At 43.2% G+C, this 26,720-nt stretch overlaps 1 protein-coding gene across 5 annotated transcripts in view; it reads right to left on the bottom strand.

Annotated features, from left to right (window-relative positions):
* Positions 1-9,345: 9,345 nt before the first annotated feature.
* The window catches only part of mab21l3 (mab-21-like 3), an 85,208-nt gene continuing 67,833 nt past the window's right edge, over positions 9,346-26,720 (bottom strand). For 2 of the 5 annotated variants that reach the window (XM_068040718.1, XM_068040721.1), the window contains 2 exons: positions 13,270-13,464; positions 9,346-11,617 (listed from right to left, as the gene is read on the bottom strand). In XM_068040718.1, the coding sequence (XP_067896819.1) occupies positions 11,384-11,617; positions 13,270-13,464 (429 nt within the window). In that variant the 3' untranslated portion in view covers positions 9,346-11,383. The remainder of the gene's footprint in view (positions 11,618-13,269; positions 13,465-26,720) is intronic. The other 3 variants (XM_068040719.1, XM_068040722.1, XM_068040720.1) reach the window with 2 other exon arrangements.

Here is a 26,720-nt window from a genome sequence, read left to right as displayed (position 1 = left end):
TGCTAAGAATAAATCATGCATGTTTCGTACCTAATTATTATTCACAGTTAACTTCTCTGAGATGCAATAGCCTTCTGGACAGGCACATCGGAAATATTTTAGAAGTGGCATGGCCTGTCATGGGCTCTTGCAGGGTGATCTCTCCCTTACTTCCCCATTTCATAACTGTAACCATCACAGTGTAACTGCACAGAGAATCCTCAGGCTTCTACTCCATGGCATGATCATGCTGTGCTGTCATGCTGTCTATTGCTACATGATTTAAAAGTGCACTGAAGCTGTAGCTGTAGGTTTTTATCTTCAGCTCAGTTCTTGAAACAAAATTAATGAAAGTGAAAGTCGAACTGCTTCTATAGCAGCTTCTATAGGCTTTGTTGATTGCTGGCCTGCATTGTTTGGGCATGTTGAATGTCGAGTCTACTGAGACTCCCGGGTATTTTTGATCTTCACCTTTAACTATTTCAACACCATTCCCTGAGTAGGTCTGTCGTTGATTTTTCCTGCAGTACTTTACACTCCTCCACATTGCTGTGCCCACATGCATATTTTGTCCAACTCATTTTGTAATTTTTGAGCTGTTTTCACTAGTTGCAATGCCCCTCTTAGTTTTGTATCATATCAAAATATGGCCAACTTTGTATTGGGGTTTATGAATCCGAGTCATTGCTGTAAATTAGAAACAGTTGTGGGTCCATCACTGAGCATGGGCACCACATTTGGTACACCCCCCATTGAATCATAAATACTCTGATAAGTACTTGTTGCTTTCTAACTCTCAGACAATTCCTTATGCCTTCACCAAGATTTATCTGGGATTCCCATAGCTTTGAAACTCTCATGTGGACAGTTGTCAAAAGTCTTTTTGTGATAGGACTTTTCACAATCCAAATGAGTTATTGGTTTCTCAAAGAAGTGAAGGAAGCAGGTCAGACAGGGTCTTCCCTTTCTGAATCCACATTACTATTGTTTACCAGGTTACTATTGTAGAGACATCCTCAAGTTTACTCCTGATAATAAATTCTATTATTTTACATGATTAATAGGTTTGCTTTGCCTGTGTCTATTTTTAAGCCCTTTTGAAAATGGGCATCATATTAGCCTCTCATCATTCTATTGGTGTGCCTTCCCCCCAGTTCCCAGTGCGCAGTGACTGTCCTCCATCCTCCCATTTAGTATTCTGGGATAATTACCACACACCCCTGAGAATTTATTAGATTTAAGACGTTTTAGCCTGTCTAGCACCTCCAACCTATTCCGTTGTGTTCTGCTGAAACGCAAATGAAGCCAAATTAGTATCCAAGAAATATTTCAAACCCTTCTCCCAAGTGCCCAGTTAATAACTATTTCTCACTAGATGTTCAAAAGCCCCCAAATTTAAGAGGGATAGAGGCTGTGCTCTGTGATGGTTCTCAAAAGCAATGATTAGGATTCCTCTGTGTGACTGCTTGCATCTAAAAATATATGCTCTCCAGCCTACAAAACACTGACACTGCCATCCCTGGAATGCTTAACCTCAACAGCACAGTAAAAATAACTGGAGATTAACAGTATTGGCAGAAATTTCTGTTTGTCTCTTTGACTGTTGATATATGTGTAGATTGGATGATACATGCTCTATTCTGGGAGTGTCTTTATGTTGTTGTTGTTGAAAGGGTCTACAGTGTATACTGTACTCCAGCCTATGACTTTGAATGTGTTTATCCTGGCACAAACTGCCATCTACTGGAAAGATGGAGTATAGCAGTTATGTAGCATTAAACATTTTGAGGAAAATTATTGGCTCCAAATAAATGACTCAAAAATCTCTCTCGATATGCAGTTTCTAGAGCTAATTAATTTCAGAATTTCTTCTGAACAGTAAACCAAAAGGAATATTTTTCATTTACTGGAAGAATTGCAAAATAAAAACTTGCATTTACGTATCTCTTTATCATATCTCTGACATCTCAAAAGGGGTGAATTTTAATTCCTGGGTGGGAAACTGCTGGGTACGTGGGCTGTAACCCTGGGAGGCCCGGCCAATTTTAATGGCCTCATTTAAATCCTGCCCCTCCTGGCCTCACAAGGAAAGTTTTTTTTAAAAAAACTTACCTGTTTGGGGCCTCTCTGACTCCAGATCCTCATCCCACCATCTTTACCTGGTGAGAATGTGTTATCAGACCTCTGAACTGCACACTTAAAGATGGAGCCCGCTGCCTGCTCAGAAGAGCACCTTAAAATAGAACATAGCAGGAACAGAATGGAATGGTATGTCAGTGAGTAAGGCTCTCAGCTGAGGGTTCCAAATCTGGTTGGACTTATTCCTGGAGGTTTGGTCACTTGACATTCATTTGTTTAACATTGTACAATGGAAATGAACGGCCTATCTTTAAATGTCCATCATATTTCTTTCCTCATTTGGGTGCTGGTCATTATAAGTTGGTATAACTGTGATAGACCTGACCTAAGAGTGGTTTATACTGGCACTGGGTGCCCTAAATGGAAAGTGCTCCTCTCCTTAGAGCTAGCTGCCACCTTTCACAAGGTTCATGGAAAAAAATGCTTAGGCTGATGTATATTACCAGTTTATTATAGTTTCATCTTCCTTTATATATTTTATTTTGTATTATATGTGCCTTTTTCAGGGAATAAAATAACTGAAATAATGTAATCTGTTATTGGAAATTATTATGCACCTCCAACTATAATCATTTGATTTACATTGAATCTGATAGCTTGTCTCCACTACTGACAGAAAGTGAGAAAATACACCATTAAAATGTACCCTGCTGTGAACCTCTTCCAAACCAATCACAGGTTGAGTAATGTTTTCATTAGTATTACAAAATATAGAAACAAGTTTAATTATTTTGATAAACCTGATTTGAGATGGGCATTGATACTGACCAACAGAGATCCAATTTAATGTAAATTCATAGCAGTCCTCTGGACTAGGTTAGGCTTATTTTCATGGGAGTACCTCAGTCACATCTTTGGATTTGTGAGTATGGTGAAGTACAAAGGTACTCTGCACTCTTGCAGGAATTATTTTTGCTGCAGCTGAGCATAGCTTTAGGAAGTGCAGACACTAGATAACGCATGAAACAGAATAGCCACTAACAGTTGTTTTATCTATCATCACATTTTTCCAACTTCTTTTTACAATGTTCACTAACTTCTCCCACAGTAGTATTTGGCAACTGCAACAGATAAGAATGTATGTGGGGACATATAAGTTATTTGCTTCAATTGAATGAAAGCTTTTTTACTCTTTCTTGAGGGCACACTTGAAACTCTCTAATTGCTACATAACATGTGGGGGGAGCATGAACCTGAAGTAATTTTCTCCGGGGTCACCAGCACCAGCACCAGCAGCCCGGAGGTCATCCACCCATTTAGGGAGACTCCTGGGGAATTAGGGAAGGTTGCCAATTTTAACTGCACATTTGGACAGTTTCCGGCAAGCAGGCAGAGATAAAATCACCCCATATGTCAACATTCGAGATTAGATTAGATAGGTAGATTAAGGAAAAGAGGATGAAGTGATATGGTCAGAAGTTGAGTAAATGTAATTAGGACTATCTGGTCATGTGGATGGCAAGTGCCAACACAGACTGGTTGGGTTGAATGGCCTGTTTCCATGTTGTAACTTCTATGTTTGTATGCACACATTGCCAGGCAGCCTACTGTGAGCTACTGAGTGTTATTAATGTTATTATTCTATTACAATAGACATAACTGAAGGTCTGAAAGAGTGGGTGAAGTTGTATACTCTATGCACTGCTACCACATTTATAGACATTTCCTGGGACTGTACTGGAGCCTGAAGCTTTATTATTTCTTGTCTACATGATGGTCTTTCAAATTTAGGAAACCAGTTTCTGCTGTTGGAAACTATCCAATGTGTTTGGAAAAACTTCCACTCTGTGGTAATAATATTGACAAAACATAAGATCTGACTATGGTGCCCAAACACAATGAGCTTTTAGTGGAATTTTTCTAAAGATGCTGTTTGCACTGTTACATCTAAGACCATTTATTTCAACAATTAATGGTACCAAGACTGTTTGATGAACATGACCCAGAATCAAAAAAAGACTTGCATTTATGTAGCACCTTTCACAAACTCAGGATATCACAAAGCACTTTACAGTGAATGAAATACTTTTGAACTGTGGTCACTGTTACAATGTAAGAAATGCAGCAGCCAATTAATGCACAGCACAAATAGCAATGTGATAATGACCAGATAATCTGTTGATTGAAGGATAAATATTGTTCAGGACAGTGGGGATAAATCCCCTGCTGCTCTGCAAAATAGTGGCGTGGGATCTTTTGCATCCATCGGAGAGAGCAGACAGGGCCTTGGTTTAGTATCTCACGCAAAAGATAATACTTCCAACACTGCAGCACTCCCTCAATATTCCACTGCATTGTCAGCTTTGATTTTTGTGCTCCAGTGTCCAGCATGGGACTTAAATCCACAACCCACTGACTCAGAGGTACGAGTGCTACCAACTGAGCCATAATCAAATCATTCACTCGGAATTGAAGGCTTTTAATTTTTATATGACTTGTTGGTGAGCACACCCGCAACAAGAAGATTTGTTATTGTAAATATCACAGGGTTTAAAAAACAGCTTAAGCAGAATGTAGGATGAATGCTTTACTTTTTTATTCATTTGTGGGATGTGGGCATCGCTGGCAACGCCAGCATTTATTGCCCATCTCTAATTGCCCTTGAGAAGGTGGTAGTGAGGCACCTTCTTGTACAGCTGCAGTCTATGTGGTGTAAGTACATCCACAGTGCTGTTAGGGAGAGAGTTCCAGGATTTTAACCCAGCGACAATGAAGGAGCAATGATATATGTCAGGATGGTGTGTCACTTGGACGTGATGATATTCCCACATGCCTGCTGTCCTGGTTCTGCTGGGCAGTCGGTGTAGGTTGTGGGTTTGGAAGTTGCTGTTGAAGAAGCCTTAGCAAGTTGCTGCAGTGCATCTTGGAGATGGTACACACTGCAGACATAGTGTGCTGGTGGTGCAGGGAGTGAACGTTTAATGTAGTGGATGGGGTGCCAATCAAGCGGGCTGCTTTGTACTGGATGGTGTCGATTTTCTGGTGTTGTTGGAGCTGCACTATTCCAGGCAAATGGGGAGTATTCCATCACACTCCTGACTTGTGCCATTTATATGGCAGAAACGCTGTGGGGAGTCAGGAAATGTGTTGCTCACTGCAGAATACCCTGCCTCTGACCTGTTCTTGTAGTCACAGTATTTATGTGGCTGCTCCAGTTAAGTTGTTGGTCATTGGTGAACTCCAGGATGTTGATTGTGGAGATTCAGCAATGATAATGCCCTTGAATGTCAAGGAGATGTGGTTAGACTCTCTTGTTTGAGCTGCTCATTGCCTGGCACTTGTGCGACACAAATTTTACTTGCTACTTATCAGTCCAAGCCTGAATGTTGTCCAGGTCTTGCTGCATGCAAGCACAGACTGCTTCATTATCAGAGGAGTTACGGGTGATCACCAAGCAGAGCAAGAGGACTAGGCAGGCAGTTCAGGAATCTCCTGTGGCCATTCCCCTGCAAAACAGATATACTGCTTTGGATACTGTTGGGGGGAATGGCCTCTCAGGGGAAAGCAGCAACAGCCCAATTTGTTGCACCACGGTTGGCTTTGCTGCACAGGGGAGGAGTAAAAAGTGTGGGAATGCAATAGTTTTTGGGGGATTCAATTGTAAGGGGAATAGAAAGGCATTTCTGTGGCCGCAAACGAGACACCAGGATGGTGTGTTGCCTCCCTGGTCAAGGATGTCTCAGAGAAAATACAGGACATTCTGAAGGGGGAGGGTGAACAGCCAGTGGTCGTGGTACACATTGGTACAAACGACACAGGTAAAAAAAAGGATGAGGTCCTAAAAGCAGAATATAGGGAGCTAGGAAGTAAGTTGAAAAGTAGGACCTCAAAGGTAGTGATCTCAGGATTACTACCAGTGCCACGTGCTAGTCAGAGTACAAATAGCAGGATATATTGGATGAAAACGTGGCTGAAGAGATGATGTGAGGGGGAGGGTTTTAGATTCCTTGGGCATTGGGACCAGTTCTGGGGGAGGTGGAACCAGTACAAACTGGACAGGTTACACCTGGGCAGGACCGGGACTGATGTCCTAAGGGGAGTATTTGCTAGAGTGGTTGGGGACGGTTTAAACTAAAATAGCAGGGGGATGGGAACCTTTGAAAGGAGTCAGAGGAGGGGGGGGATCAAGGACAAGAACAAAAGACAGTAAGGGGAATAAAAAAGTGATAGGCCGAGAAATCAAGAGTCAGAATCAAACAGGGCCACAGTGAAAAATAGTGGGAAGAAGACAAGTAATGTTAAAAATACAAGCCTTAAGGCTTTGTGCCTTAACGCGTGGAGCATTCGCAATAAAGTGGATGAATTAATCGCGCAAATAGATGTAAATGGGTATGATATAGTCGGGATTACGGAGACATGGCTGCAAGGTGACCAGGGATGGGAAATGAACATCCAGGGGTATTCAGTATTTAGGAAGGACAGACAAAAAGCAAAAGGCGGTGGAGTTGCATTGCTGGATAAAGAGGAAATTAATGCGATAGTGAGGAAAGATATTGGCTCTGACGATGTGGAGTCTGTATGGGGAGAGCTGAGAAACACTAAGGGGCAAAAAACGTTATTGGGGGTTGTATATAGACTCCCAAACTGTAGTGGTGATGTTGGGAATGGCATTAAACAGGAAATTAGAGATGCATGCGATAAAGGAACATCTGTAATTATGGGTAACTTTAATCTGCAGAGAGATTGGGCAAATCAAATTAGTCACAATACCACAGAGCAGGAATTCTTGGAGTGTATACAGATTAGTTTTCTGGATCAATACATTGAGGAACCAACTAGAGAACAGGCCATCCTAGACTGGGTATTGTGTAATGAGAGTGGAATAATTGACAATCCAGTGGTGCGAGACCCCTTGGGAACGAGCAGCCATAATATGATAGAATTATTCATCAAGATGGAGAGTGACGTAGTTGATTCTGAGACAAGGGTCCTGAATCTTAGTAAAGGAAACTACGAAGGTATGAGGCGCGAGTTGGCCATGACGGATAGGGAAACGTTACTTAAAGGGATGACGGTGGACAGGCAAAAACATTTAAAGAGCGCATGGATGAACTGCAACAATTGTTTATTCCTGTCTGGCGCAAAAGTAAAACGGGAAAGGTAGCCAAACCATGGCTTACAAGGGAAATTAGAGATAACATTAGATCCAAGGAAGAGCATGTAAATTTGCCAGGAAAAATAACAGACCTGAGGATTGGGAGCAGTTTAGAATTCAGCAAAGGAGGACCAAGGGATTGATTAAGAAGGGGAAAATAGAGTACGACAGCAAGCTTGCGGGGAACATAAGAACTGACTGTAAAAGTTGCGATAGGTATGTGAAGAGAAAAAGATTGAAGACAAATGTAGATCCCTTACAATCAGAAACAAGGGAATTTATAATGGGGAATAAAGAAATGGCTGACCAACTAAATGCATACTTTGGTTCTGTCTTCTCAAAGGAGGACACAAATATCATACCAGAAATGTTGGGGAACACAAGGTTTAGTGAGAGGGAGGAACTGAAAGAAATCAGTATTAGTAGAGAAATGGTGTTGGGGAAATTAATGGAATTGAAGGCTGATAAATCCCCAGGGCCTGATGGTATGCATCCCAGAGTACTTGAGGAAGTGGCCCTAGAAATAGTGGATGCATTGTTGGTCATCTTCCAAGATTCTATAGACTCTGGAACAGTTTCTACAGATTGGAGGATAGCTAATGTAACCCCACTATTTAAAAAGGGAGGTAGAGAGAAAGCAAGGAATTATAGACCAGTCAGCCTGACGTCAGTAGTGGGGAAAAGTCTGGAGTCCATTATCAAAGATTTTATAGCAGAGCACTTGGAGGACAGTGGTAGAATCGGGCAGAGTCAGCATGGATTTACGAAAGGGAAATCATATTTGACAAATCTACTGGAATTCTTCGAGGATGTAACTAGTAGAGTTGATGAGAGGGAGCCAGTGGATATGGTTTATTTGGACTTTCAGAAGGCTTTCGACAAAGTCCCACATAAGACATTAGCATGTAAAATTAAAGCGCATGGGATTGGGGGTAGTGTATTGTGATGGATATAAAATTGGTTGGCAGACAGGAAACAAAGAGTAGAGATAAATGGGTCTTTTTCTGAATGGCAGGCAGTGACTAGTGGGGTACCGCAGGGATCGGTGCTAGGATCCCAGCTATTCACAATATATATTAATGATTTAGATGAGGGAACTAAATGTAATATCTCCAAATTTGCAGATGACACAAAACTGGGTTGGAGGGTGAGTTGTGAGGAGGATGCAGAGAGGCTTCAGGCTGATTTGGACAAGTTGAGTGAGTGGGCTAATGCATGGCAGATGCAGTATAATGTGGATAAATGTGAGGTTATCCACTTTGGTAGCAAAAACAGGAAGGCAGATTATTATCTGAATGGCTATAAACTGAGAGAGGGGAATATGCAGCAAGACCTGGGTGTTCTCGTACACCAGTCGCTGAAGGTAAGCATGCAGGTCCAACAGGCGGTAAAAAAGGCAAATGGTATGTTGGCCTTCATAGCGAGAGGATTCGAGTACAGAAGCAGGGATGTCTTGCTGCAATTATACAGGGCCTTGATGAGGCCACACCTGGAATATTGTGTGCTGTTTTGGTCTCCTTATCTGAGGAAGGATGTTCTTGCTATAGAGGGAGTGCAGCGAAGGTTTACCAGACTGATTCCTGGGATGGCGGGACTGACTTATGAGGAGAGATTGAGTTGGTTAGGGTTATATTCGCTGGAGTTCAGAAGAGTGAGGGGATATCTCATAGAAACCTATAAAATTCTAACAGGACTTGACAGGGTCGATGCAGGAAGGATGTTCCCGATGGTGGGGGAGTCCAGAACCAGGGCCATAGTCTAAGGATACGGGGTTAACCTTTCAGGACTGAGATGAGGAGAAATTTCTTCACCCAGAGAGTGGTGAGCCTGTGGAATTTGCTACCACAGAAAGCAGTTGAGGCCTGAACATCATATGTTTTCAAAAAGGAGTTAGATATAGCTCTTGGGTCTAAAGGGATCAAAGGGTATGGGGCGAAAGCCGGAACAGGCTACTGAGTTGGATGATCAGCCATGATCATAATGAATGGTGAAGCAGGCTTGAAGGGCCGAATGGCCTACTCCTGCTCCTATTTTCTATGTTTCTATGAATGGAACTGACATTGTCCAATCACCAGCAAACATTCCCACTTCTGACCTTATGATGGAGGAAAGGTGATTAATGAAGCAGGTGAAAATGGGTCCATAAGATCTGCTGAATTGTGACACTATCGGCTCTGCTCAGCTGTCAGAAACTCTTTCAAATTCTCCCTAATGTTGAGCTGTGGGTGGGAGGGAAAGGTGGGGGTGGGGGTGGGGGGGGGTGGCGACTTGTTCTTTAATTGTATGGGTGGATAGATTATGGTAGACACAAATGATAAAGTCTCTGTTTATATTAAGGCCAAGTATATTATACTGAATTACCACATAATCCATAAATGTTATGAAGAGATACCCAAACATTTATCTGGATGGGTGTAGCCACAATAACACTCAAGAACCTTGACACCATCTAGGACAGTGCAGTTGCTTGCTTGATGTCCTTGCTACTGGACTCAATACCCACCCCATCTATCACCAGCACACTGTGGTTGCACGTACAATCTACGGGATGTACTAACTCACCAAGGTCACTTCAATAAGATCTTTTTTCCAGCGATCTTTATCACCAAGCGATGCAATGTTATAGGAACACAATCATCCCCGAGTTCTCCTCTCAGTCATTCACCATCCTGCCTTGGATATATATTGTTGTTCCTTCATTGTTGCTGGATCAATTTTCCATTGTGGGAAAACCATCAGCACAACAAATGCTGCGGTTGAAGGAAAGCAGTTTCCTTTATTTCTTGGAGTATCCTGCAGGAACATAGAAACTTAGAAAATGTATGGCACAGAAGGAGGCTATTTGGCCCATTGTACCTGTACTGGGAATCAAATCTTGTAAGGGACCTTCTAAGACCTTCGTAGGCAGGCATCAGCTAATCCAGCCAAGTGGGGCAGACAGGCACCAGAGATACGCCCACCTACCCCATGAAAATTAGATACCTTCTCATTCATATTACAAATTCCGGCGGGGTCAGTGTGGGAGAATATATCCTGCGATTATTTAGCAAAGAATTCCAGGGCCACTATGAAATTCTTTCTAATGATATCAAGAGTGGGAATAGTAGGCAGCACATACCTTTCATACTTACACCATATGCCACTAGGTGGAATCCACACACAATGCCAGTTCAGAGGGTGGGTCTAACCAGTTACTTAAAGCAAAAAACACAGTGGCAAGAGGTGATACAACTACTGCCTAGGAATTGACTCCTGGAACCACATCATGTAATGCATGTACCCACAAAGATTATATATTTATGAATTATTGGGCACTTCAGCAAGAAATACTTCCAGCATTGACTGGATGGCCCGAATGGCCTCCTTTGCTGTTATGACTCAATGACCTCTAACAGCTGCAGTGGCAGAATTGGAATTTGTTTGATTTTTTTGTCTTTGTAAATTAGATACGAATTATTTAGCATTTGTATTTGTACGTACATAAGTAGGTTTTTTGTCAGCAAGAGGCTGGTTTCATAAGAATGAACAAGAAGTTTGACTGGGAATAAGTATGTTTTAGTAAAGGTAAAAAATAGCATTCAGAATGAACTCTATGACTTAATCAGAGGCACAGAACATCGGTCTTTAATTTAGTGAGATTTCACTGAAGTATAAATGTGTTTTGCATAAACTAAGTGACATTTGGCAGTCCCTTATAACAGAACAAATCATTAAACACCAAATAGTGGCTAAAGGTAACACTTAAAAAAAGAGCATTGCACAGTAGGAGTAAATAAGAACTTAATTTGTAAAGTTTGATTATTCTTCAAGGAATAAAAGTCTGCAGCACAGAAACATCTTAAGTAAAGATGTTTACATCTTTAAGCACATTATAGGATAGAAATACTATCAGCAGTGTTACTGTATGAATTCATAACATGATCCTATTAAGTTCACCTCTCTCAAATTTTAATGGAGGTTAGTGCCTCCATTAAAATATCAGAGAAAAATCTGGTACAAATATACATACGATAATAATGCCATTAGTAATTTCCAACTCTTAGGTTCTTCTCACAGAATTAATATTAACTCACAGCTCTATTTTAACTCAGGTAAAAGATGGGGAGTCTTGAAAAGTCAGTAAGATTTGGCGCATTGGAACCCGTAGTTCATTTAAAAAGTCAGTAAAATTTAGTGGAAGTGCACACCAGGGTTCATTAAGAAATCGTTAATTTTCTGAGATGTTATATCCAGTTCATTTGTGTTAGCATATTTAAGCAAGTTAAAGCTCTTCACAAAATAATGTCGAAGGTATCTCTGTAGCACACATTTCTGAAGCTTCTTTACCAAACGCAGAAAGCATTTCTGGAAATTTTTCCAATCTTTAGAGCGTGGATATTTCTCACAGGTCCAAAACAACAGTGTCTGGAAAGGAGAAAGTCAGTATTTACCACTTTATTAATGAATTTCTATTGCTGCCTAGAGCTGATGAGTGAGATTTCATCACTTTAAATGTGGGTTGCTGCTTCTGCATGCAACCTACCAACAATCAAATGTCATCTTCAACCCTCTCCTGCACCCATATGCCTAGTTGAGCAATAGTATACTACTGCATAGCTATTTACAACAACCTTGGGGGAATTTTTACTTGCTGGTGTGCTGGGATCTGCAAAGTCGGATTGCAGACAGGAAGCCTGGAAGTCAGGATTTTCCCGCATACTGTGGAATTTTAACTTCACAACTTGTGACTTTTGGCCCTGATAGGTATCTTGCCCAGTGGTCTGCCTGATTCACAGGTTTGCCTTCCGGTCAGGCAAGGAGCACTCCGACGGAAGCTATGGGACCAGGTAGCTCTGATACCCAAGCCCAGGAGGAGCAGAACTTCCAATCCCATGGGGGAGCTTAAAGTGCAACCCCAGGGAGAGGCTGATCCTGAAGGAGGTTCGGAACCCAATCCCACCCATTCACCCATGTTAAAATTCCCGTCATAGTGTTCATTGCTGACTATCTTGCTTAAAAGCCTGACTATGCCAGCCAAAATTGTAGTCAATTTACTGAATCAATTATTAGTTTTCAAAACCGTGATGGAGAAACTAAAGGTAACGACACATCATTCACCTCAGAAACAAACATATTGTAGCTTACACCAGCATATATTTTATCCCAACTAACAAATACTTTTAATTATACAGCACCTTAACATACTAACATGTCCCAAGGTGCTTCAAAATTAGACACCAAAACACATAAGCAGGTATTAGGAAAGATGACCAAAAGCTTGGTTAGACAGGTAGGTTTTAAGGAGCATCTTAAAGGAGAAAAGAGAGATAGAGAGGTGGAGAGGTTTAGGGAAGGAATTACAGAGCTTAGTGCCCTGACATGGCCATCAGTGGTGAACTGATTAAAATTGGGCATGCTCAAGAAGGCAGAATTGAGGGAGTGCAGATATCTAAGAGAGTTGTAGGGGATTACAGAGATATGAGGATTTTAAATCGAGGCGTTGCTTAATCGGGAGCCAATGTAGGTCAGCGAGCACAGGGGTGATGGTTGAACAGGATTTGGTGCACATGCTATAAAATTTACATATGTATCTCAGTCATCACAGTCATTTTTTCCCCAATGAGATGAAGGAAACTTCAGAAAAATTAAAAGGCAGATTGGGATAAAAGCATTAGAGTTAATAATGGAATGCTGGCAAAAAGAAAAGATGTCGACCTAGGACCAAAGGCTACTAGAGATCCTTAATGATTGATCCTGACTGTAGACAGACGTGATTAAAGATCTCAAGGAGAAATTTAGATCCTGGAATCATATGGTAGTAATGAAAGGGAGAAACATCTAGACCACTTCATAACTGTGGTGGTCTTACAATGTACTTTTGTCAGTGATTCCAATTTATGCATCCTTTCAATGGTAGGCCTAGCAACCATAGATTGTGTTTAAGCTAAATTACTATCCCCCATTTCTCTGTAAATCCACTTGTGTGAGATCAAAGATTGTGACAGTGCTATCATTTTATAATAGGACTATAATAAATCAGTTGAAATCTGCTTTGCAAACCATAGAACATTTCTTACCTGTAGGTGATAGGATGTGATGACTGGTTTATTTCCAGGGCACCAGTGGTCTTCTTTCAGCTTTCTTATGACCTGTAAACACTTTAGGCGGCAACCTCCATCTTCATCCATATCCTCTAATAGCTCCCGCTCCGCACGTGTGAATGAGAGCTGCCAATGATAATTCGATCTTGCCAATAAATTAAATCCAAAGGACTGCCAGGATAGAAAGCAGTGGGTATTAAGTCAAAGAAAATAACAGGCCACAAATATGTTTCTCCCACCCAAACCAGCATGTTCAAAATGACCCGAAGGTGGGAACATGCCGGCAAACCGGTATGCTGGCCACTAGCGGGAATTGCGGGCCCATCCGCCTCTGGTCCCACCTCTGTGGCTGTTTGAAAATTCAGCCCCTTATCTCTATAGGGATGAAAGGGGGCATATGTACTTCAAAAAGAGAGAAGAGGAAAATAACTGGATCTGATATTTCTGATCATAGGCTGGGAAACCAATAGCTTTAGTAGCCCCTTGCCCCTCTTCATAAACCACCTCCATAACATTGAGCCTAGCTGGGATTTCAGCCAAAATAGTCTAGCTCTCCCAATTTCTGACTGCAGTGCTACACTATGGCAAGTCCATCAGAAAGTACTTGAGATTAAAATTCCAGTGAATAGACCTACAGAAGAGACAGTAGTAACCAATGGAGGAATGGCAATATGGTTAAGAGTTCCCGCTGTCGGTGCTATTGCCAGCATGGGCATTTTTCTTCTCTGAGTTTCTGCTCAAACTCTTTTGCATATCATCGAATGTAAAATCTGCCATTAATCAGCATATTCGGGCTGCATTTTAAAGTGTAGTTCTTTTTGAAAAAATGGTGCTGTAAAAATATTGCTTTATATTTTTAAAACTTGTTGCAGTTTCATTGATGCAATTGAAAATGAGTTTATCACCAAAAAAAAGTATTTTTAAAGAGTGTAAATCTACCACCTATGAGTACCTGATTTTAAATGACTGAAAGTGACTTTTAAAAAATACACAGAAGCATTTCCTCATTATATTGGAGTAGAGTGGTCAGTTTCTTAGTAAATTAAAAAATTACATTCAAAAGCTTTAAAAATGTTTCTATTAGTGACCTTGCACCCAGATGAACCAGCTTGAATTTTAAAACCTTCTCGAAGTCCTGCAAACGAGTGTAATTAGCAGAAACTCCCAATGGTGATTAAGCATTTCAGGGCACAGGCGGTTTTCTGGGTGAGGCCAGCTTCTAGTGTGATGTTTTTCAAACTAGTGCAAAAGATCATGGAAACTTTATTTGTGCTGAGCGGAATTTGTGCTTAAAGTTCCGCGATCTTTTGCACGGGTTACACCGATAAAGTCAACATAATCGAGCAGAAACTCTACCCTGTTGCATTCATAGAAATAAATTATTCAATTACTTTCTTGGTGCAGCACAAACTGTGTGGATCGAAGTAAAGGATTCACAAGGAAAAGCATGATTGCTTAACCTGTAAGATTCTCTTCATTCTTCAATAAAAGGCATCCTCCACATATCAACGTTCAAGAACATTAGCTATTATGCTACATAAGCGTAGACGGTGTCAAGAGAGAGACCAAAGTAAATGCAACATCTTGGGTCAATGCAAACAATAGAACCTACAGCAAACATATTCCCAGCTGGAGAAGAAATGCCACTCTGAAATATCTGCACAGGAACAGAGGTAGGATGTGAACATGTGTCACCTGACCATGGCACACATCAATGTAGCAACCATCTAATAGGGATGTCTCTCACATGATATTTCCCTGGTACATGATTGAAGATCTGGCTGAACTCTTAAATCTGGCAGGATTTTATTATGCCCTTGGAGATGGGCACGGGGCGGGGGGGGGAACAAAATGGTAGAGGGTGCCATTCCCAACATTTCCCAGACTACCTGATATTTTGTTTGGAGTGGGGAAGTCCAAGGATGGCCTTCCCGCCCCAAGCCAATTGAGGCCCTTAACTAGACAATTAATGGCCACTTAAGGGCCTCTTCCCGCCTCCACTTCAATTTTATTGAAGGCGGAAGGGATTGCCGCCTTGTGGAGACACCACCAGCTAAAACCTGGTGACTTCCTACCAGGGTCGGGGGGGTTCCTTGTTTGGGGGCAAACCAGAGCCACTGGAGGAGCCCCCCCCCCCACCAGGAGGATCCTCCTTCACCAATCACCCCCCTACCCAGTCGCCGGGGTCTACCTGAATGGCCCCAGCGACCTCGTCCCACCTACCTGTCCCAGCGGCTCTGATATGCTCAATACTGCAGGGCCTCCAGCCTGTACTGCACAGCTGCCAGCCCTCCAACTGGCCGGCAGTTCTGGAGGCAGGAGATGCTCCCTTAAGGGGATGGTGTCCCAGACGGTGGGCAGTTAATTGGCTGCACTGGGACTCCGATGTAAGGCTGAGATGGGGTCTCCCCTGCTTTCCAGCCTGTTGTCAGGACCCCTGTCACTGGAATAAAATCCAGTCCTGTGATGTATAAAGGATGTTGAATGAAGATAGTGCTGATAATTATTGGTTTCTGTTATGCATATGAATAGAACTTTGTTGTATGATTGCCTTTAAGAGTGATGTCCCTTTAAGATCTTAGTATGCTAATGAGCTATGACCAGGATGCAGTTATGTGACTCAAAGCCAGAGTCACACTGAAACTCTTGACAGCTAGAGGAAGATTCTGTAAATAGCTTGCTCTGTACTGTACATAATAGTTTAGCTGTAATAAACCTGTTTGAGATCTTCAACCAACTGGACTCCATGCATCTCATTTATGTTGCATCAGACAACATAAAGAACTCATTACAAACATATACTGGGAAATGTTTTTAAAATTGATCAGGGAGCCCTGTAAATCTCTTTCTCTTTTGGGCCTCCTTATCTCGAGAGACAATGGATACGCGCCTGGAGGTGGTCAGTGGTTTGTGAAGCAGCGCCTGGAGTGGCTATAAAGGCCAATTCTGGAGTGACAGGCTCTTCCACAGGTGCTGCAGAGAAATTTGTTTGTTGGGGCTGTTGCACAGTTGGCTCTCCCCTTGCGCCTCTGTCTTTTTTCCTGCCAACTACTAAGTCTCTTCGACTCGCCACAATTTAGCCCTGTCTTTATGGCTGCCCGCCAGCTCTGGCGAATGCTGGCAACTGACTCCCACGACTTGTGATCAATGTCACACGATTTCATGTCGCGTTTGCAGACGTCTTTATAACGGAGACATGGACGGCCGGTGGGTCTGATACCAGTGGCGAGCTCGCTGTACAATGTGTCTTTGGGGATCCTGCCATCTTCCATGCGGCTCACATGGCCAAGCCATCTCAAGCGCCGCTGACTCAGTAGTGTGTATAAGCTGGGGATGTTGGCCGCTTCAAGGACTTCTGTGTTGGAAATATAGTCCTGCCACCTGATGCCAAGTATTCTCCGAAGGCAGCGAAGATGGAATGAATTGAGACGTCGCTCTTGGCTGGCATACGTTGTCCAGGCCTCGCTGCCGTAGAGCAAGGTACTGAGGACACAGGCCTGATACACTCGGACTTTTGTGTTCCGTGTCAGTGCGCCATTTTCCCACACTCTCTTGGCCAGTCTGAACATAGCAGTGGAAGCCTTACCCATGCGCTTGTTGATTTCTGCATCTAGAGACAGGTTACTGGTGATAGTTGAGCCTAGGTAGGTGAACTCTTGAACCACTTCCAGAGCATGGTCGCCAATATTGATGGATGGAGCATTTCTGACATCCTGCCCCATGATGTTCGTTTTCTTGAGGCTGATGGTTAGGCCAAATTCATTGCAGGCAGACGCAAACCTGTCGATGAGACTCTGCAGGCATTCTTCAGTGTGAGATGTTAAAGCAGCATCGTCAGCAAAGAGGAGTTCTCTGATGAGGACTTTCCGTACTTTGGACTTCGCTCTTAGACGGGCAAGGTTGAACAACCTGCCCCCTGATCTTGTGTGGAGGAAAATTCCTTCTTCAGAGGATTTGAACGCATGTGAAAGCAGCAGTGAGAAGAAAATTCCAAAAAGTGTGGGTGCGAGAACACAGCCCTGTTTCACACCACTCAGGATAGGAAAGGGCTCTGATGAGGAGCCACCATGTTGAATTGTGCCTTTCATATTGTCATGGAATGAGGTGATGATACTTAGTAGCTTTGGTGGACATCCGATCTTTTCTAGTAGTCTGAAGAGACCACGTCTGCTGACGAGGTCAAAGGCTTTGGTGAGATCAATGAAAGCAATGTAGAGGGGCATCTGTTGTTCACGGCATTTCTCCTGTATCTGACGAAGGGAGAACAGCATGTCAATAGTCGATCTCTCTGCACGGAAGCCACACTGTGCCTCAGGGTAGACGCGCTCGGCCAGCTTCTGGAGCCTGTTCAGAGCGACTCGAGCAAAGACTTTCCCCACTATGCTGAGCAGGGAGATTCCACGGTAGTTGTTGCAGTCACCGCGGTCACCTTTGTTTTTATAGAGGGTGATGATGTTGGCATCGCGCATGTCCTGGGGTACTGCTCCCTCGTCCCAGCACAGGCATAGCAGTTCATGTAGTGCTGAGAGTATAGCAGGCTTGGCACTCTTGATTATTTCAGGGGTAATGCTGTCCTTCCCAGGGGCTTTTCCGCTGGCTAGGGAATCAATGGCATCACTGAGTTCCGATTTGGTTGGCTGTATGTCCAGCTCATCCATGACTGGTAGAGGCTGGGCTGCATTGAGGGCAGTCTCAGTGACAGCATTCTCCCTGGAGTACAGTTCTAGGTAGTGCTCAACCCAGCGGTCCATCTGTTTGCGTTGGTCAGTGATTATGTCCCCCGATTTAGATTTGAGGGGGGTGATCTTCTTGATGGTTGGCCCAAGAGCTCTCTTCATGCCATCATACATTCCTCTGATGTTTCCGGTGTCTGAGGCCAGCTGAATATGACTGCATAGGTGTTGCCAGTAGTCGTTTGCGCAACGCCTAGCTGTTCTTTGTGCAGTACTTCTGGCTGCTTTAAGTGCTGCGGATGTTAAATCGCTGGGGGCAGGGGAGATGGGGTCTCCCCTGCTTTCCAGCCTGTTGTCAGGACCCCTGTCACTGGAATAAAATCCAGTCCTGTGATGTATAAAGGATGTTGAATGAAGATAGTGCTGATAATTATTGGTTTCTGTTATGCATATGAATAGAACTTTGTTGTATGATTGCCTTTAAGAGTGATGTCCCTTTAAGATCTTAGTATGCTAATGAGCTATGACCAGGATGCAGTTATGTGACTCAAAGCCAGAGTCACACTGAAACTCTTGACAGCTAGAGGAAGATTCTGTAAATAGCTTGCTCTGTACTGTACATAATAGTTTAGCTGTAATAAACCTGTTTGAGATCTTCAACCAACTGGACTCCATGCATCTCATTTATGTTGCATCAGACAACATAAAGAACTCATTACAAACATATACTGGGAAATGTTTTTAAAATTGATCAGGGAGCCCTGTAAATAGCAAAAGGTTAATCATCACAAACTTCAAATATTTAGATATTATCTGCAGAAGAAAAGCTGAGGAATGAAAATTTCTAGCTATGCTGCAAGATTGCTTGCTTACTCAACTTATCAAACTGAAAACATAGGCCGGAATTTTATGCCTCCCAAATAGTGGGATGGAGGCTTTGGGGGGGTGGGGGGTGTGTAGCAGGAGGCTTCGGGGGCCCTTCCCGACTGGCTTCCACCTTCATTTTACGCACGGCAGCGGCAGCGAAAAGCGGCCTACCCGCCCCAGGCCAATCAAGGCTTCCTCCCGCCGGCATGGGGATTTTACCCTTGGCTGGCGGGCGGCCCAGGCCCAAGAAAAGCCGCCTGTTAAAAGTAGGCAGTTTTCTGACGGCCTGCTCCTGATGCACCAACCACACCCAATGCCCGACATGCCTCCCGTCCTCCAATCGGCCACCCTTGCCTTGCCAGGGCCCGTCTGAACCTAATGGTTCTCTGGGGCTCCGTGATATCTTCGGCCTTCAGCTAGGTGCAGTCCCAGCAGTGGCCGCTGCTCCCGGTGGTGCTGCTGAGCTGCCGGATCACTGATTGGCTGGTAGCTCCATTCAGTGGGACTTCCTGCCTCAATGAGGTGGAAGTCCCGCCTCAGATCAATTAAGGGCCTGGGAACTGCAAAATGTGGTCTGGATCCCCAGGCCAGGCGGAAGTGGGATTGCCAACGACTTTTCAGTTGGTGCACGGGAGCTGTCCACCGAGGGTAAAATTCCAGCCATAGTCAGAGAGGGAATTCTGGATCCAATCTTTAGTATTGACCAAGTTATGATACACAAGATGAAAGTAGAGGAAAATCTAGAATTCAATAACTGTAAATATCATTGGAATGAAAATACTCATGAGCGTAAATGCAAGTTACATACTTACATATGAACATATGTATTTTGTAACCAGATTGAAAAATGTAACCAGAAAATGTAAATTTAAAGACACAGATGAAAGGCTGATCGATCAGCTAATTTGGGGTTCTGCACATCCTGTAGTACAGAAAGCTCTAATTGTAAAGGACAAGTTCACAATATCGCTGGCTGTAGATACTGCCAGAGCACATGAAGCCATGAGCAGACAGATGAAGAAACACACTACCAAAACAGCTAGCCTTCAGTTAAGCCAAGAGAAAGGCAGCAGGATTGATGCAATGTAACGATGAAAGAATGTACACCAAACAGAGAGGAAGATGTGCAGGAGCTGTGGACGACAACATGAATTTATAGACAGAAGGAAATGTCCCGCATCTGGATCAATCTGCAGAGCTTGAGGAAAGACCAATCACTGGGAAAAGATGTGCAGAAGAAGGAAAGAACATGGTAGACGAGTCACCAGAGCCAGAGTAACAGGCGAATGAGTAGGGAAAGAAACCAAAACATCCATTCCCTAGAAGATGACGATGGGTTTGAGAACATGATAGACATAGGAACCATACAACTGCATGAAATGTCTGGATGTGACAGTTCCCAGAGAAAAGAAATTCACACAACCATTCAGATCAGGAAGAGGGTGAGAAACAAGCCCACAACGATAAATCTGAAGGTGAAGATTGATACTGGAGCTCAGAGTAACATCATCTCGCTCAGACTATACCAGAAGATAGTTCCTGAAAATTTGGCAGAAAATGGTTACCCAAGGAAAGGTGCTCTGAAACCAAACAACGTCATGCTAACAGCATACGGGGGAAACTGAGATTCGACAGTTAGGAACAACCCAAATCAGAGAGACACACAAAGGAAAAGATGTTAACTGCATGTTCTAAGTCACTGAAATAGATGGTCCTGCTATCCTGGGGTTGAGCAGTTGCGAAGAGCTGCAGATTATCTCAGTAAGCCATGAAGTGAAGGAGGTGACACTGAAGGTTGAAGACAGTATACCCATTGAAAAGCGCCCTCTGATCAGAAGCAAAGAAGATCAATGCACCCAAGGTATTTTGATGACGGTTGGATGCTTTGAAGATTTTGAATATCACATCACTATTGACCCAGCGATGAAACTAGTGTGTCATCCCCCATGTAAAGTACCAATAGAACTAAAGGGAAAGCATTAAAGAGAGCTTCAAGAAATGGAAGAAAATAAGGTGATCACCAGAGTTACAAAGCCTATAGGTTGGGTAAATTCTATCTTGGTGAGAGAGAAGCCAAATGGACGACTAAGAATTTGCCGAGATCCCAAAAATCTTAATCAAGCAATAAAGAGGGATCACTACCCTACTCCAACACTAGAAGAGATCACACCAGCACTGGCAGGGGCAAACATTTCAGCAGGCTTGATTCCCGAAATGGCTACTGGAATGTGAAGCTGGATGCAGAATCTTCATTGTTGACAACATTCAACACACCCTTTGGACGGTACTAAATCCTGCATCTACCTTCTGGCCTTAAAGTGAGCCAGGATGTGTTCCAACAGAAAGTCGACGAGACATACAGGGGATGCAAAGGAGCAGTCGACAAAACAGATGATATACAGATATATGGTGTAGATGGAAAAGATCATGACCACCATCTACATGAAGCCATGGAGAGAACCAGGAAAGCTGGGATCAAGCTAAACGCAGACAAATACATGGTGAAAGCGGCAGAATGCCAGTTCTTCGGCATGATGTACACAGCTGATGGAGTCAAGCCGAGTCCTGAAAGAATCTCAGCCATCTCTGGGATGGAAGCCCCAAGAGATAAGACAGAGTTGCGAACTTTCCTTGGCTCCTTCATACCGCACGTCGGAACACACAGCAAACCATTGGGAGCTGATGAAAGAAGATGTAGAGTACCGGGGTCAGAGTTGCACGACGGGAGTTTCAACAAACTGAGAATTGCTTCCACAAAAGGACTGGGAGCAGCCTTGCTACAAGAGGGAAAACCAATAGCATTTGCATCCAAAGCTCTTAACATCAGCTGAGACCGGATCTGCCAACATAGAAAGAGAGCCATCTTTTTGAGTTTGTACATGTCTGTACATGTACAGGATCCAATCATGAAAACTTGGAGCCCAGCAAAAGTTGTTAGTGAAGCTGAGACTCCAAAGTCATATATCATTGAGACTGAAACCGGTAACCAAATGAGAAGGAACAGAATCCATATTCAACCTACACCTGAGCTGGAACAACAGAAAAGACTATCAACAACACTGGAAACATCACTATCCAGCGAGACAACATTAACATCACCAGCAAGTGACACAACATTAGAAACAGCAAACATGACTCCTACAACACCAGGAGCAACAAGCAAAACATCGCCTGTGCAGTGTGCCAACTCACCACTGAGAGCAACGAATGCCAAATCTACAAGATGGAGGCGCAACATCTTACCACCTAAGGGATACCATGAATAATATTTTTAGAAAAGAATACACGCTGTAAGGGACACTAAAAAGGGGTTCAGATTATTTCCTAAAGTCGGTTGATAATCTTCTTTGGTTTAGAAAAAGTTAATGACTAGGACAGTTATATTGATACAGGGACATTTATGCTTTTAAAGACAGAGGGATGTTATATATTGTTGTACCATCTGTAAAGTGCTAGGAACTAATTATCTAGGAACTAATTGTTATGTGTAAGTATTCCGGGGCAACATTGACGGCTGCACTGGAGAGTCATGCGACGTATAACAGGACACCAGCCTGTGACAGTCCTATACCAGACAGCATGGAAGCTGATTGGAAAAACAAAGACTCTAGCCTTTCCAAGTATAAAGTGTGATTATTTCTAATATATGGGAACCAGAAAACAACCAGGAGACATAACAGAGCCTTTCCAAATCCACACCACTCTTTGCAAAGGTCCAGCACCACTCCCTTCTGACTGAAAGAACTTTTGTCAACTCCTCCAACAACACAGTAGAGCAGCAAAAGAAAGTCAAAAGCACCTCACCTGAAAGTTGAATGGTGATCCCTTTAAATGGCACTAGTAGGGGGTCCCTTGAACACATGATCAGTTATGCATGTTTAAGACAGAGCATTAATACAGCCAGCGAGGTCCAAAATGGCAGGTTAGGTTGGGTGTCAAATCAGCATTAAACACTGACTGACGTCATGACCTGCCCACTCAGCATGTTTCTGGTGCAAGCACAGGTCTCCACTATTGCCAGTCCGAGCATAGCGATACTGACAGGGTGTGCCAGAAGTCATCGGAAGTGGACACCCGCCATTCTTGTTGTCTGTCAGTTCCCAAAGGACCGAAAGCAGCAGCACCATGGAACGGAATTTTGCAGGTTCAGTGTTTTAAAAAGTACAATGTATTAAACTTCTTTGCTTCCCATTGAATGAACATACAGAACAGTAATTATGAATGGATTCACTTTTTTACATCAATGTAACTTGCGTTTATGTAAAAACATAAAAGTAATGAACAAACTATGCTATTCGCCTTCAGTGGATCATCTTTGTGCCATATCTTGTCTGATTACACACCTGGGAGGCACCTTGGGACATTTTACTATTTTAAAGGTGCTAAATGCAAATTATCATTATTGTGAAAGCTAATTTCCTAATTCCCCTCTCATGTTCCATCCTTCTCACAGCCCTTTGCTGTCTGACTATTATTCCACCCTCCTCACAGCGCTTTGATTTTTAAAAGCTGACTCAGCAATGATCCCCACTGAATTGAATTAATGGAGTTGACACAGCAGCAATGCATGTCAATGATCCCACTGGTCACATTATCTTTCATTGTTTATAGAATATCAGATCAGACACCCTTCCACAATTTAATCAATATCTGCCATCCCAGCTGTCCTGTGAGTTCAATTCCTTGTGAGCTAAGTTTAGCTCAACAGCAGTTTGAATATGTACTGGCTGATTTCCCATGGCACAGTTAGTAAAGATCAATTTGAATTTTTCAGGTCAAAGCATGGTTAGACAGTGGAACATAATGGAGCCAATGTGAGATGGGCATGACAGGAGAAAGAGGAAGAGGTAAATATGAAGGGTGAGGGGGAAGAGAGAAGACAGCAGAAGAAGGAGAGGTAAGGAAGGGAGAGAAGAAAAGGAAGGTAGAAGGGGAGGAGAGGAAAAAAAACAATAGGAAGTGAGAGGCGTAGAGGCGAGGAGAGGGAAATGGAGGGTGGAAGAAGAGAGGGAAGAAGAAAGGATAAAGGGAGGGTGGAGAGGAAAGGAAAGAGGACAGAAAGGGAAAAGAAGGAATTGTTGAGGAAGGGGAATTCAAATCAGTGGAGGTAGAGGGTTTGAGCAAGGGAACAACCTGCCTTCAGGGAACTGCAGCCATTAAATGGTGTGGAGTGGGGTTGCGGGGGCCTGGTGGGTGGTGGGTGGTAGACTGTAGATGAGAAATGCAGTCAAGGAGGTAGGGGAGCATTCCTGCTAAATGCGAAATTACGCAGGATAGAGTTAGCCTGTGAGGGGGAACGGCAGCCAGTGGGTATGCTGGGGAGAAGGCAGGGTGCGGTTGTATGGGAGGAAGGCATCGTCAGCAAGTTGGTATAGGTTTGAATGAGAAATGCAGCCAGCAGGGAGAGAGGGTTGGTAGGGGAGAGGTGAATCAATAACTTACTTCTCAACGAGGGGTGTATAAGCCCTGCCCAGTGATTAAGGGTTAGGTCTGAGGGGGGAGGCATAGATATTTGCTTATCAGATGGAGGCAGGAAACTTTTCTTACCATTTCCCATTTGAATTTTTTAGTCATTTCGCTTGACTGCTGTGCTTTAGGGTTTCCTTGATACTAGACAGCAATTTGGACTCACTGTATTCCAGCCAATATTCTCCAAGAATTCTTCAGCTTGCTTTGTTCCTGTTTCTTCCTCATTTTGTGCAGTGGGTTCCTGATGTATGCTCCACAGGGAAGGGCGAGGGAGAAAGAAGGGGCTGCAACCTTGCTCAGTGAAGGTGGTGGGGAAGCAAAGGAATTAAAGATTTGCTCATCAGTAGTGAGGGAGCTGAAATCCTGTTTGGAAGGAGTGAGGGAAGACCAGCTTATCTATCAGAAGGGGCAAAGGGCCTCAATACTTGCTCTGCAGATAGGAAATGGAAAGAAGGTGGGGGCAACCTTGCTCACTGGATGGATGGTAAATTGTGGTTCAGCGTGTTGATGGGGGAGGCGGTGGGGTTGTAGGAGTTATTGATTCTTCTGGTCATTGAGTGATCCCTCCTGTTTACCTGGAGAGTTAATGGATTTCCAGTAGGGTGACTTTTACCCGAAAGGCTAATGCTCAGGGTTCCTCCATGTTCAGTTAAGGGCTGTCACATCAGTTTAAGTGCGACCGACTGCAATGATTAGGTTGCCTATTGTTCCATTTACAGAGTTATGCATTGGCGCAATACCTTTAGAATCTTAAGACCTGTCACTATTTTAATATATAATATGTTACATTGAGGTCTCACCCTGGTGACATCATCTGAAATCTTGATATGTGACATACGACTTTATCCTAGTTAAAGAATTTCATAAATCTAATAAAGAATGGCTGGACTATTGAACTGGAAAGACAGATATTTCATGGAAGCCATATAAACTGTGAAAAGACTGCTGACTGGAAAGATGGTATATCACTATTTTATCTTGAGTCATCACAGAAATCAGAAACATATTGGAGTTGGTTATTTTAGAGATTTGTAGTGGCTCTGAATATTAGTCTAGAGTAACAGCCACAGTCAGCCTGATAAGTTGAACAAAATAAGTAATGAGGGAAACTAAATGACTGGTAGATATTTCAGTAAGGATCACAGATATAAATATTGTCATTCTTCTCGAATGAATTCCTTTAAGCGAGTCAAGTGGGTCAAATTTTTTATGGGTGCATGTGATACTAAGTTGATTACAATTATGTCTAACTACAGGAAAGTTTATAAAAAGAGCTACGTACATAGAATCATAGCAAGTTTATAGCACAGAAAGAGGCCACTTGGCCCATCGTGTCTGCGTCAGCCAAAAAACAAGAGTCACCCAGCCTCATCCCACTTTCCAGCATTTGGTCCGTAGCCCTGTAAGTTACGTCACTTCAGGTGCACATCCAGACACCTTTTAAATGAGATGAGCTTTTCTGCCTCTACCATCCTTTCAGGTAGTGATTTCCAGAGCCCCACCATCCTTTGGGTGAAAAAACTTTTCCTCTTCTCTCCTCTAACCCTTCTACCAATCACTTTAAATTTATGACCCCTAGTCACTGACCTCTCTGCTAAGGTAAATAGGCCCTTCCCATACATTCTATTCAGGCCCCTCACAAATTTGTACATCTCAATCAAATCTCACCTCAACCTCCTCTGTTCCAAGGAGAACCACCCCAGCCTATCCAATCTTTCCTCATAGTGGCATTTTTTCAGTCCTGGCAACATCCTTGTAAACCTCCTGTCTAGTGCAATTACAACCTTTCTGTAATGAGGTAACCAGAACTGTACACGGTACTCAAGTTATGGCCTAACTAATGTTTTATATAGTTCCAGTATAACCTGCCTGCTCTTCTATTCTATGCCTTGGCTAATAAAGGAAAGAATTTCATATGCCTTCTTAACCACCTTATCGGCCTGTCCTACTACCTTCAGGGATCTGTGAACATACACTCCAAGGTCCCTCACTTCCTCTACACCTCTCAGTATCCTCCCATTTATTGTGTTTCCTTTGCCTTATTTGACCTCCACAAATGCATCATCTCATACTTCTCTGGCTAAAATTCCATTTGCCACATTTCTGCCCACCTGACCAGTCCATTGATATCTTCCTGCAGTCTACAGTTATCCTCCTCGCTATCAACCACGCGGCCAATTTTTGTATTGCCTGCAAACTTTTTGATCATTCCCCCTACGTTTACGTCCAAATCGTTAATATATACCACATATATAGTGCAGCACAGTGGCGCAGTGGTTAGTACCGCAGCCTCAGAATTCCAGCAATGCGGGTTCGGTTCTGGGTACTGCCTGTGTGGAGTTTGCAAGTTCTACCTGTGACCGTGTGGGTTTCGTCTGGGTGCTCTGGTTTCCTTCCAGATGCCAAAGACTTTTGGGT

The sequence above is a fragment of the Heterodontus francisci genome, chromosome 10 (genome assembly GCF_036365525.1).
Source record: "Heterodontus francisci isolate sHetFra1 chromosome 10, sHetFra1.hap1, whole genome shotgun sequence".
Taxonomy (NCBI): Eukaryota; Metazoa; Chordata; class Chondrichthyes; order Heterodontiformes; family Heterodontidae; genus Heterodontus; species Heterodontus francisci.
Note: the sequence above shows the minus strand (reverse complement) of the source record. Positions and strands in the feature narration are given on the sequence as shown.